This window comes from Alligator mississippiensis, chromosome 1 (genome assembly GCF_030867095.1).
Source record: "Alligator mississippiensis isolate rAllMis1 chromosome 1, rAllMis1, whole genome shotgun sequence".
NCBI classification, from domain to species: Eukaryota; Metazoa; Chordata; order Crocodylia; family Alligatoridae; genus Alligator; species Alligator mississippiensis.
The window spans coordinates 153571650-153585937 of record NC_081824.1 but is presented as its reverse complement, the minus strand read 5'-3'; the positions used below and the strand labels follow the sequence as shown (position 1 = coordinate 153585937).

Sequence of the window (14288 nt, the reverse complement as noted above, 5' to 3'; positions counted from 1 at the left end):
CAGTGATGGAAATCTGAGAGAGTTACATTTAATGTGAGCTCATGTTAGCTGCTTCTGTGGTTTAATAATGTTTCTCTTGACAGATGGTTCTGCTGATATTAACCGGAATCCTTGCTACACCAATAGCCATGATTGTGATAGCAACGCAGTATGTCGCCCAGGAACAGGAAACCAGTTCTCCTGTGAATGTTCTGTAGGCTTCCAGGGAGATGGACGTTTTTGTTACGGTATGAACAACCTCTGTGCATCAGTGGTGGCTTTCATATGTTCTGCTTTGTATTCGTAATATCCATGAACATTTTAACAGTCCAAACTAACACATTTCTGTTGTAAATCTCTAAAAGAGGGCATGACAAAACTTGCTAGTAATTTTTTCCATAGCTCTCAAGGCGAGACTCCCTTAGCATGTATTTTTACAATGCCTAATGCAGTGAAACAGATTGTAGCCTTGAGTACAACTATGCTACAAACAAGTAACAGTGGTAATAGGTTGGCCTCTGTTCTCTCTCTTTTCAGTGTAAAAAAGTCACAGTGGGAGAGGAAATAATTTTTAAAATATTAACTTTTTTTCCCCTCTTTCTTTGCTCATGTGTATATACAAATGCTTTGTAATAAAGACCAGACATTTAAAATGTTTTTGCTTTTCAAGAGCCAAAGAGTTGATTTTGTCTCCAATCCTACAAATAATGCACAATGCAAGAAAAACTGGTATTTTCTACATACTTTAGACAACCTAAAGCAGACAGTGGTCTTGATCATAGCCCATTAAAGCAAATAAAGGTCATTTCATTGACTTCAGCAGACTTTGGGCCTCTTTAGATTATTTAGTGGTCAATACTTAGTAGATGCCAGTTTGAGGGTCTGCCTGGAGATTAATAAAACTACATTATTTAGAAAACATATTTTTCCTTGTCATGCAATTAAAATAATGGTTGGATTTTCCTCACTGATGCTAAATGAATTCTTTTGTACCAAGAAATCACTTGCAAAATGATACATTGCCTTTACACAACTTTATATAAATTTACTGTGGGGGAATAGAAATGCTAAACCAAAACAAAATATTAACAATTAACTTGCAAATCAGCTGCTATCTCTGAGAGAAGGAATAACTTAAGAGATGGTTTTATGGCACAAAAGAGGCTAGAGTTCTTGATGACTTTGGTCACATCTAAATAGCCAACACAATTGAGTTTAGCAGATACCATTACAACAGTTAGGACCAGATCCTGTTTACTCTTTGTATGTCTTAGTGGCAAATGTGTAGCTGTGTAACTGCAGTTTTTGGCACTGGAGCACATTTTGGGATTCTGTGCTCAAGTGTCCTCCCAGGGGTGGGCAATTATTTGAGCTGGAGGGCCATTTAATTAGTTCTGTTGAGCAGTGGGGAAAGGTGGGGGGGCAGGGAGATGCCATTTGCTCCTATCCAGCCCACTGGCCACTGCTGGGAGCCTGAGAAGGGACAGCTGTGTCCTGCACCACTCCACTCTGCCACAGTCAGTGCCGGACCAGGCTACACAGTGTGCAAACTCCTCTGCCCCCCCATCCTTCCCCCACACTTCCTGCTGGTGCTGTGTGGTCCTGGTACTGAAGCTGCCAGCAGCTAGGCCCGCGTGAGACAGGGCATGATGCAGTGCATCGAGTAGCCGTCCCACCCACCTGCTGCAATGAGAGTCTGTGTACTGTGCGGCCTGTCCAGGTCCTGGCTGTGGCAGAACAGAGCAGCACGGGGTACAACTCTCCCTTCTCAGGCTCCTGGTGGCAGTCAGTGGGCCAGACAGGTTCAGTTTGCAGGCTGGATATGGCCTGTGGGCCGTACTTTCCCCACCCCAACTTAGTTCAATAGCTGATACACTTGCCCAGGAAGCAGGAGGTCCAGCCTCTCTATATCAGATCTCCCAGATGCAGTTTGAAAAGCATCTCTTGCTTCTCCCTGAAATGTTCTAAGTACACGTTCTCCAGCCCTGCCCTTGCATTTCATATTCACTGGATAAGCAGCACTGGGAAAAATTTCTGGGTTAATGCGAGTGGAACACCAGCTGAAAACCCAGAGCTCCCTCCCTCCTAGGGTAGCAACTGTCTCACTGAGCCACACATCCAGCTTTCAGCCCTTCTTCCTGGGTTCACATACCTCCCTCTCAACTTTCCAGTGGGCCAGCTTATGAGAGAAGGGCTGGAGAGCGTAATGCCTAGGGCATGGTCTGGAGGTCAGAGCAGTGTACTGAGAAGTAGAAGATATAAATGAGGATGTTCCAAAGTACTAGGTTGTTGAGCTGAAAGGTGGAAGAGCCCACCTCCTCTGTCTAACCCCTGTGAGTTGTGTTTTAACTTCTGGGGCTTGCCCTGCATTGCACACATTGCCTAGGCAGTTCTGTTCTACCACAGGTAACCATTTGGCCAGAGCACAACCTGCTGAGCATGTCCAATAGACAAGCATGTGTTATGCTGAATCTCAGGCTATGTGCAAGTGTCAAAAACTACAGTGTTACGAGGTTTGCCCATCACTTTGGGGTGTGCTCATTTATCAGAGGTATGTTTCTGGGGTCTGTAATTCTATCAGTGTGCTGCTTGTGTTACTTGTGTTTCTATATGGAGCTGTATCTCTCCCTTCTGTGAGTCCTCACCCCCAGTGGAGCTATCTTGCAGGACTCAGTTTCAGTGGGGCTGGGTTCCTCCAACCACCGAATCAGTCAAACATACACACATACACACACACGGATTAACAGGACATGCCTGAGCCAAGCCAGGTTACTCAGCATTGTCAGGCTAACACCCTCACATGCCTTGAACTCAGTTCATCAGGGCAACAATAAAATGCAGTCAGACACAGGCATATGGGTTAACAGAGCCCAGCTGAGTCAGGCTGGGTTATTCAGCATTGACAGGCTGACACCCTCATGTGCCTCGAACTCAGTTTATCCCTTATTTCAGCAGGACAATAATAAATGCAGTTAGACACACATACACACACACTAACACAGTACGTCTGAGCAGGCTAGGTCCGATCAGCACTTTAATCTGATACCCTCGTGCTCCTCAAAATGTGGCACGTCCCAATTTCTTGTTACGATGGTCTTAGTAGTAACTCCCTTAATGAGCAGACCCCACCATAGTTTTGGGCATTGCAGGGATCTTTGGCTTAGGTAAAAGAATGTTGCTGCAAAGCAAATGGGGAGGTCAAGGGGAAGGAAGAGTAAGTGAGGTTCAGACAGAGAGTATAGCAACCAGCTTGACCATAAAAGTTTTTTATTGCCAGGAATATGAACTTATGATGATGCCAGTAGTAATAGCCATACAAGAGAGACAAATAAACAGTTACAATACTACGTAGTTTCAGTTAGGTATTTGGGAAAGTCTAGCTCAAGTTTGATAAGCAAAAGTCAGGTTTAGAAAGCTGTGCCTGGAGTAAGAAAGCAAAAGTCAGGTTCCTGGAGTCAGAGAGAGAGACCACCACTCAACGCAGCTTGAACCAGTCAAGGTTCCCCGGTGTTTGTTGGAGTTTGCAGACAGGCAGAGCCCTCAGCGTGGCCAGTGGAGGGATTCCAGGCAGCAAAGGAGTGGAACTGGTGCAGCTTTTGGATCCAAGCACCAGGACAGAAACTTGAGCTTTGCTAGGGGTTTTTGTAGAGAACTAACAATGGCTCAAGGGAGAGCACTAGGTTTGTTTATGAGTAAATGATGGCTCATATGCTGGATAATAGGAACTGATCACTCCTGGCTATGGATGGCATTACCCTGAGGGATCCCCTATCATACAGTGCTCCCCTGCTTCTCTGGTCCCAGAGTTCAGTGTGGTCCTAGCCTTGGACTCTCTGTTCTCCATCCTGAATGCTAATGAAGGTGCTGTCCCATCTCCCATGTAAATGAGTTGTCATTCGGTTCCATCTCAGTAGAATACAGTACAGTATAGTATACAGTACTATTTATAGTATAGCACAGTCTATATTCTACCTATATACTATCCTGTACTGTATTATATACTACACTATATAATTAGATGTTATAATGCAAATATAGCAGGTGACCAGCTTGGCTTACCAGAGAATTCTGCAGTGAGCTTAAACAAAAAAGGAAGCTTACAAAAAGTAGAAGCTTGGATAGGTGACTAGGGAGGAGTATAAGAATATTGCTTGGGCATGTAGGGATGAAATCAGGAACACTAAAGTGCAATTGGAGTTGCAGCTAGCAAGGGTCATGAAGGGTTTCTACAAGTGTGTCAGCAACAAAAGGGAGGTCAGGGAAAGTGTGGGTCCCTTACTAAATGGGGGAGGCAACCTAGTGACAGATGAGGAGGAAAAGGCTGAAATATTCAATGCTTTTGTTTGCTTTGGTCTTCACAGACAAGGTCAGCTCCCAGGCTGCTGCTTCAGGCAGCATAGTTTAGGGAGAAGGTAACCAGCCCACAGTGGTGAAAGAATGTGTTAGGGACTATTTAGAAAAGGTGGCTGTGTGCAAGTCCATGGGGCTAGATGCAAGGTATCTGAGGGTGCTGAGGGAGTTGGCTGACTGCAGATTGCAGAGCCACTGGCCATTATCTTTCAAAACTTGTGATGATCAGGGGAGGTCCCAGACAATTGGAAAAGGGCAAATATAGTGTCCATCTTTAAGAAGGGAAGGAGGATCCAGGGAACTACAGACCAGTCACCCTCATCTCAGTTGTCAGAAAAATCATGAAGCAGGTCCTCAGGGAATCCATTTCTAAGCACTTGGAGGAGAAAAAAGTAATTGGGAATAGTCAGCATGGATTCACCAAGGGCAAGTCATGCCTGACCAATCTGACTGCCTTCTATAATGAGATGCCTTGCTCAGTGGATTCAGGGAAAGCAGTTGATATGATATACTTTGACTTTGGTAAGGCTTTTGATATGGTCTTCCACAGCATTCTTACAAGCAAGATAAGGAAGTATGAGCTTGATGAATGGGCTGTAAAGTGGATAGAAAGCTGGCTGAATCATTGGGCTCAACAGGTGATCAATGGCTCAATGTGTAGTTGGCAGCTGGTATCAAGTGGAGTGCCCCAGGGGTCTGTCCTGGTGCCAGTTTTGTTCAACATCTTCATTAATGATCTGGAAGATGGAATGGAGTGTACCCTCAGCAAGTTTGCGGATGACACCAAGCTGTGGGGAATCGTAAATATTCTGGAGGGTAGGTCTAGGATTCAGAGTGGCTTAGATAAATTGGAGGATTGGGAGGAGACATCTCATGAGGTTCAACAAGGACAAGTGCAAAGTCCTGCACTTAGAACAGAAAAATCCCATGCACTGCTACAGGCTTGGATTTGACTGGCTAAACAGCAGCTCTGCTGAAAAGGACCTGGAGGATATAGTGGGAGTTATAGTATATAAGCTGAATATGAGTCAGTAGTGTGCCGTTGTTGCCAAGAAGGCTAATGGCATACTGGGTTGCATTGGTAGGTGCATGCCAGCAGATAGAAGAGAATAATCACTCCCCTCTATTAGACATTGGTGAGGCCACATCTGGAGTACTGTGTCCAGTTTTGTCCCCCCCTCCCCACACTACAGAAAGGATGTGGACAAGTTGGAGAGAGTCCAGTGGAGGCAACAAAAATGGCTAGGGGGCTGGGACGCGTGACGTAGGAGGAAAGGCTGAGGGAACTGGGCTTATTTAGTGTAGAGAAGAGAAGACCGGGGGGGGGGCAGGATTTAATAGCAACCTTCAACTACCTGAAGGGGGGTTCCAAAGAGCATGGTGCTGGACTGTTCTCAGTGGTGGCAGGTGACAGAACAAGGAGCAATGGTTTCAAGTTGCAGCAAGGGAAGTTTTAGTTGGATATTAAGAAAATTTTTTCACTAGGAGGGTAGTGAAGCACTGGAACGGGTTTAGAGAGGCGGTGGAATCTCCATCCTTGGAGGTTTTTAAGACCTGACTTGACAAAGCCCTGGTTGGAGTGATCCAGTTAGGAATGGTTCTGCTTTGAGGGTGTTGGACTAGATGATTTCCTGAGGTCCCTTCCAACCCTAATTTTCTATGATTCTGTTATACTCTGCAGGGATATATATGTACTATATATTATACTATATACTGTATATAGTATATGTATGTGTGTGTGTGTATATATATATAGAGAGAGAGAGAGAGGATGTGATACTCTGTAGGGATTACCGTGCTTTTTTGGATTTCATTTTAAAGCAATCTCAATTTAGCTGTTTAAAAAGGAATAGGGAATAGGTTTAATAAATAATTTAAAAGTTCCAGCTATGCCTCCAAAGCTTTGCGAAGAGGCTGGATGGGGACACAGAACTCTTCATCTGTGTAAATCACTAGTAAATTGATATCCTCACCAGTGTAAAGCATATGTTTACTAAAATAGTACTTTAAAAAAGGAAATGAATGTGGTATTGTGAATATAGCAATGTGGTATTTATAACTATGGATGAATATTGACTTTAATGTAATTGTCAATTTTTCCATTTCTCCAAAATGTTAACCTGGGGCAGTCTCTTAAAATACTAGTTACTGGGAGAAAAAAAGAGGAAAGAGGCAGTTATCAGAAGGTATTTTAGGTTTCTCAGGCTGAGGGGCTTTGATAAGAATTTTTCTACTCCCAGAGTTTACTACATGTATGTTTATGTAATTTTAAAAACTTGCACCTCACCTCTCTCATTTAATAACTGGATAGAATATGTTTCAGTAATACTCAGTGGGCACATCTACATGTGCCCCTGACTGTGCATTTGGTACTGCGCAGTCATTTAGTACTTGCTTTATCAGGTACTACTACAACTACTGCGCAGTCCTGGCAGCACACAGTTATTTTAAAATGCTACGTCACTACAGCAACATAGCAGCGGGGTCATGGTTTGTTTGCTACGGCAATGTTAGGTCTTGTGTAGATGTGTGAAGTGGCTCAAGCAAATTTACTAAACTTCTACCTACTTCTAAAAAATCATGAATGATGGAGTCCTCTAAAAGTTAATTTTCTGAAATGCATGAAGAATTGGAAGCTAAACCCTAGTTTCATTTTAAACAGCCCATTTTACTATCTTACTATGTTGAAAAAAATACTGGTAGAAGTCATTAGAACCATATATACAAAAACTGACTTGAAATTACAGCTTTAAGAAGCACTGTCTTTCTGCTCTTCAGCTGTGTGTAACATTCCAATTATCTAAGATCTTACTTTTTAAGTATTTCACAGGACTTTGCAGCTTAATGTACAACTTAAGGAAAAAGTAAATACCCATTTTTATTGGATATCTTGGCATGAAATATTTTATTAGACTGACAAAGCTAAATCATGGTAAGGTGCTATAGCACCATATTTTATTTGGGTTTGCTCATAATTGAGTCCCTCCATCATATCACAGGTCTCATTAGAAATCTCATGGCTGTCTGTATCAGTTTCTGCTGACTAGACGGCCATAAGACCTGGTTGTATGAAGCGTCTCTCCCCTCCTCCCCCACACTGCCTACTCTGAGCTGTATGCTGCCGGGAGACACAGCTAGGCAGAGGAGCTGTGTGGGTGGCTCCGTGATAGTCCAGGGGTGGGGCCAGCTACACACTGGGCCGGAGCAGTAGTGTGTGACCCATGTTGCAGCAGGCCACCCTGCAAGAGCAGGGTTGCAGGGAGCCGCAAAGCATCCTGGGATGCTAGGGGGACTGCAAGGTAACTTGAGTCAGGAGGGGGTCTGGGATAGAAGTTTGATAGACCAGTTTAACCTAAATCAGTTAAGTCTGATAACTACATCCACCATGGGTGACTGGTGCCTCCTAATACTGTGGGGGTACCAGTGGCCAATTGCCGGCTGTGGGGGGAGGTCCCCCAGCAGCCAATTGCTGACCAGGGAGGTCCCCCAGCGGCCAGTCACTGCCACCAGCAGAAGTGCCAGCAGCAAAACCAGAAGTGCCATTAACACACCCGGAAGTGCTGCCGGCACTTCTCTCAGGGGGGGCATGGCCAATCTCAAGGGCTGCACATGCACCCGTGTGTACCCCCTTTGCATCGCATATGACATCCATCCAGGTTTATCTTAAACCCAGTTTGACCCTTTTGAAACCAGTTTATGTGGGCTGCACTTCTGTTCTGTTACAAGTTTAAATGTGTTTCCAATTGCTTATACCAGTTTATGTGTAATGTGTATCCTTGGCCTATACGTCCTCCACATGCTGAGTTCAGTTAACCTATAGATGCCATGTGGCAGAAGTTAATTTGGTCTTAGTCTATTTTAGTTTTTGAATTTGTGTTTTCTGTCAGTTACTTTCAGTAGTAATCTAGTTTTTCCAGAAGTAATAAACTTCTAGCATTAGTATTTCTATATACCACATATCTGGACCACAGAAATATAGTTTATTTTGAAACCATATTTAAGGTTACTTTAGGAAATGTTGATATGTTCTACACCTTAGTGTAATGATACACTTTACCGCTGTGTACATGTGTCTCTAATTAGGAAAAAGCCTTTATTGATTCTCTATTTGGAATTTTTTAACAAGAGTGATGGTGCATTTTTTTAAGATTAATTTGTCCTGCTATGGCAACCTTTTTGAATAGGTCATTATAATGTAACAGTTGTACATTGCTCTTGTTTTCAGAATGTATATTGTGCATATCTTTATAACTAGAATCTTTATAACTCTCTAGATGTTAATGAGTGCTCAGAGCAACCAACTGTATGTGGCAGCAATGCAGTCTGTAATAACCAACCGGGAACTTACCGATGTGAGTGTGTTGATGGCTATCAGTTTTCAGCTGATGGGCGGAGTTGTGTGGGTAAGTTGAATTATAGCATCTCTAAATTCATATACTGCCATATTTGCATGGTATGGCCCATTGTATAGAATATAGGGCTCAGATCTCCTGAGCCCTATTCCTGCTTCTGCCATTGACTCATTCCTTTGGAAAAGTGGCTTAACAGTGTTGGGGAAAATATTTTCAAACAATTGAGCTTATGTCCTTTTCTTCATAATTAAAGGCAGAAGGAATTGTTAAATTACCTTATTTAGACCCTCTGAATATCAAAGGACCTTAGTTTTCATCCAGTTACCTCCTATCTTGAACTGACAACTTGAGCCATAACTTTTTTTTAGCTAAAGCTCTAAGGAGAACTAGAAGCATCCCCACTCGAAAATGATTCCTCATGGACAGCCACTTTTTGAAATCTAACAGTTAATCAGTTCTTAATCATTTATTGCTATTGTAGAGTGATTTTAATTGGAATGTCCTGCAGTACTCAGTAAAGTGCCTCACAAAAGTTTTGAGTAGATTACATCTACAGATTACATCAACTTAATTTTATAATATCTTTGGATAATAAAATCAAGTTCATTTGACAAGATATACTTACCTTCATGGTAACTCTTTATCAGTTAAAACCCATATCTGCTTTTCCATTATTATGTCACTGTTGGTGTGAGGCTAACTGTCCTCTATTTACCCAGTTCATCCTGCTTGTTCTTCCTGTATATTGGAGCACTGTTAGTCCCCTAGAATTCCCCCAGGATTTCAAGACATATTAAAACATAACATCAGTTGTTAGAAATCTCTTTTGCCAACTTTTAGATTCAAGTGACATATACCAGCTGACTCAAAAGTGTTTATTAGTTAGTTAACATCATCCTCAGTAACTAGACTATAAATTACTTTATCTTCCTTCCAGGGTATGAGTAGGTTCCTCTGAAACCTTCCAAATATAGAACAGGTCTATTTATCCAAGACTTTTCTGCTGTTTCTGAATCGTTCTCTCTCTCTCTCTCTCTCACACTCTATCTCACAGGCCTCAAGGGCCTATAGCTAGCCAGCCACCTTAACTAAGGCTTTCCATCTCCTGCTATCTTGTATGCAATTTCCTTCCACCTTGTAGAAGATCAGTTTTTATTTTATCTTCCCATCCATGCCTTGGTCTACTTTGAGGTCTGATACCCTCCACCTCAGCTTCCAAAATCTGCCTTATGGGTCTTCTCCTATCAGTCCTCATGATATGCCGTGCCCATTTCATTCTCTGTGATCTTATCAATCTTAAGACATTAGGTCTTTTGTAAAGGTACTCAAGCTTCTGATTATGTCTTCTTTTTATAGTCCATTTCCTTGTACCACACCAAATATTTTCCTTAGCACTTTGTTTTCAAATGCTTGTAGCCTTTTTAATTTTTTCCTTTGCCATGGTCCAGGATTCACATCTGTATAAAAAGACAGGTTCAACAATTGTGCTATAAAGCTGGGTTTTAAGGTTCCTTGAAATTTTTCCATGATCATATTATTTTATCCAGGCTCAACAGGCATATGTTAGCACTGTAAATTCTTTCCTTGATTCCTTATTTGATTATCCTCATTGAATATGTATTATATCCTACTTATTTAAATTTCTCTACCTCTTCCACATTGTTATTCCCTATCCTTATTTTACTGTGCTCTTGAGATTTATTTCTGGATGTGATCATGTATTTAGTCTTGCTGACATTGATAGGAAGCCCAGTTTATTTAGCATTTGATTCTATAATCCCTGTGTTCTTTTGTAGCATTTCCTCTCCTACTAGGCATATATCATTGGAATACACAAATACCTTGTGTATTCCATTCAACTTTTTTCCTTCTTCTATTAGTTTTACCAGGGGTGACGTGTAGGGGGTGCACACGGGTGCGCATGCACCCCCTGAGCATGGTAGTGCCCCCTACAAAAAGGCTCCAACACTGATGGCGGTTGCAGGCAGTCGCCACTCGCCACCCCGCCACTGACAGCACTGGTGGCATCTGCGGGCAATCCACAATCACCGCTGGCTGCTGCCGACACTGCCAGTGGCATCTGTGGGTGATCGCTGACCCCTGGTCATTGCTCATCACCCCCACCCCCGCCGCCAACAGCACCAGCAGTGTCTGCGGGAGGTCCCTCTTACTGCTGCTGTGCTCCCACCACCACCACTGTGCTCCCGCCACTGTGCCCCCTCCAGCCGCCAGGGGTACACATCATTCATGAGTTTTACCATCTCTCTCTAGGAATAGGCCTCTATTATTGCTAGGTTTTGCTTTGTTCATAAGATAGTCTTCCCAGTCACAGATTTGTCTCTGATATCTGTAGCTTTTTATATTAATACCTAACACTTCATTTCTAACTGAGATTGTTTTGCTGTACATTTCCCTATTTGTCATATTTTTTGTATATCTAATTGAGGCCTTCCTTTCTTCACTTTTTTTAGCCATCATAAAGATCAAAGGGCATTAACCTTTTTCTTTTTTCCTTTTGGGAGCCATCTCAAATGGAGAGAAAGATAGCTACCAACATTTGTGAAGCACCTAGAATTCTTTTAACCCACAGATCTCTTATATAGAGTTTAGATTATGGTTTGGATAGGAGTGGCCCTACTTCAAGCAGGGGGCTAAATTACCTCTGGAGGTCCCTTCCAGCCCTGCTTTTCTATGATTATATGACCACAGTATTCTTTATCTTTATTAAAATAAAATATTATCTTGGCAGCTAAGATTCACTCAACTAAATTGCCCTGAACTTTGAGTGTAAATCTAGGTAAATGCTGTATTTTAAATTCGGGAGTGTTGGTTATAGCCGGATTGATCTAAGGACACAGGCAGAAAAGGTTCTTGGGGTAAATGTGATATCTTTTATTAGACCAAGTAAATAGTTGGAAAAATTGTTCTTTGCAAGCTGTTGGGCACAAACACCCTTCTTCAGGCATAAGGAGAGCCTGATGGTGTTTGTGTTCTCTCTTGGGTGGAATAGAAGTGTAAACCAATATGCAACATGCAGGTCTGTGAAAATGCAAATGCATGGCAGGGAAAATCAGGGGACAGGAGACAATAGGTGTGAAATATGTAGGTGGGGCAACAAAGAGGGGAATGTTGACTTGATGATAGAATTTAGCTGGTACAATGTAGAGAGGTTACCTGGGGTCATCGGATGGCAGGCTGGTTATAATGTAGCATAAACCCAATGTCTATATTTAGTCCATGATTTTTTGTATCCAGTAGATTTATGAAGTGAAGTTTGTAGGCTTATCTACAAAAGATGTTTTGTAAATTCTCTTTGAGGATTAGAAGTGAGAGATTGGAGAGAGAGTGGTTTTCTTGTAAGAAGTGTGCACCCACAGGTATTGGGAATTTTTGTCTTTGATAGATTTTCGTTGTGCATTCATTCTGCTATGCCATTCTTGTTTGGTTTCTCCTATGTATTTTCCATCAGGACATTCAATGCACTGCATGAGAGATATTACATTTCTGGAGGTGTAGATGTAAGATCCAGGAATGGTGATGGCTCTGTTGTGGGATGTAGCTATTGTAGGAGTGGTGGAGATGTGTTGGCAGGTTTTACTTTTCTTGTCCTGAAATGGTCTGGATCCATTCAGTGTGCTTCAGGCCATAGGAAGTTTGCTTCTGGTGATGAGGTTGGTGAGGTTTGGTGCTTGTTTAAGGTTGGAGGGTGGTTCTGGAAAGAACTCTTTAAGAATTGGGTCTTTTTATAATGTGGGTAGTAATTGTTTGAGGATTTTCCATATAGGTTCCAGGGAAGGTTGGTATGTCATAATTAATGATGTGCAATTCGTGGGGATTTTCATTTTGTACTGCAAAAATTCTTCATGTGGTATCTGGGTGGCTCTTTCTAAAGTGTGATCTATCTCTCTGGAGGAGTGTCCTTGTTGGGTGAAAGCCCTTTTGTGATTTGCAAGGTGACAATCTTGGGTGTTCTCCTCAATGCAAATTTGGTGGTTTCGGAGGGCTTGGATGTATATTACAGTTTTCTTGGTGTGTTTAGGGTGATTTGTTGGTTTTGCGTAGATATGTATGTTGGTCCGTGGGTCTCTCGTATATGGTGGTTTGTATTTTACCATTCTGGATAGTGATCGTAGTGTCTAAAAAGGAAATATTGGTGCTGGAGTATTCAAGAGACAGTCTGGTGGAGGGATGATGATTATTGAATTTGTTATGGAAATCAATCTGAGTTCGCAGGCTTTCAGCCCAATTGATGAAGATGTCATCTATATATCTTAGGTATAGCATGGGTTTGATGGTGCAATCCTTGAGGAATTCTTCTAGGTGGCTCATAAAAAGGTTGGCAAAACGTGGGACCATTTTAGTGCCCATAGCTTTGCCCATGGTCTGGAAATGTTCATTATTGAAAGTGAAGTTGTTGTGTGAGAGGATGAAGCTCTTAAGTTCAATAATATCTTGAGGTCTGTACTCTGAGTTGTAATCTTGTTCTTGTAGATATATAAGGCAGGCTTGGATGTCATCCCAGTGTGGGATGTTGGTATATGAGCGGATACTTTCCATGGAGCCTAGGAGGGTGTTGCTGAGAAGGTGGTCTGTGTTTTTAAGTTTTCATAGAAAGTCTGTTGTTGTAACTTGGGCAAAACTCGCTCTTTGGGTAACAAAAGGTTTTAGGATGGATTCGGTGTAACTGGATATTTCCTCAGTTAGGGTTTCATGGTTGGATATTATTGGTCTGCCTGGGTTCTCTTGTTTGTGGATTTTAGGGAGCATGTAAAAAGTCCCTGGGTTGGATAGCAGGGGGATCAAATTCTGTAGTTTTTCTTGTAGTTCATTCTAGTTTATATTTTAAAGTAGCTCTTTTTGGTTTTCACCTTTGCCTCCTACTTATCAGTTACTTTGATCTGTAGATTGAAAACATTAATGAAATTCAAACTTGCAAGGGAGAAAAATTTGGAGTGATTGCTAACATGCCATCTCATGTCACATCCCCAGTTTTTAAGGCAGTTTAATCTTGTTCCAGTTGTAAACCATCTCAGTACATTGCTCCTACTCGGGGACAGGCCTCTGTTTCTGAGCCATGTACTGTGGGGGAAGTCTAAAGATGAGCTAGTTACAGTCCATGTGGCTGGAACATGGTATTTCAATTCTTTGAAAGGGACTCAAACACCTATGTTCAAGAGGCCTGCTTGCTGCCCTGGTAATATTTTATTTTGCAAGTTTTTAATTTGTAAAAAAAAAAAAGCTTATATACATGTTAGGGACTATAAAAGACAGTTCTTTCACTTTTCTTCAGCAATAGCTGATGGGAAGAGGGAGAATTCATATCTGGGGAAGGGGGTTCATATATTTTCAGCATAGTGTCTTCAAAGTAATGCTCTTACTTGCATAATATTGAGTGGAAGTTAAAACCAGTTAACCCGACTTCTCCTGGAGGCAGATGGCAGTCTTGAAGTTCATACCAGATCTTACCCGAAGGAAATTAATTGAAGTGAATTTTTAAAAAAATCTGTCAGAACATTTTAGGCAATCTCAGTCTCAAGGATTTGTGGAAAATTATTTTAAGCCATGATAATGTCAAGTAGCTGGTGAAAACTTTCAATTAATAATTTG

The 14288-nt window shown here is 42.0% G+C and overlaps 1 protein-coding gene across 1 annotated transcript in view; it reads left to right on the top strand.

Annotated features, from left to right (window-relative positions):
* The window catches only part of NID1 (nidogen 1), a 96662-nt gene that overhangs the window by 30693 nt on the left and 51681 nt on the right, over positions 1-14288 (top strand). Inside the window, exons 9-10 of the mRNA XM_006258185.4 lie at positions 84-227; positions 8604-8732. Of these exons, the coding sequence (XP_006258247.1) occupies positions 84-227; positions 8604-8732 (273 nt within the window). The remainder of the gene's footprint in view (positions 1-83; positions 228-8603; positions 8733-14288) is intronic.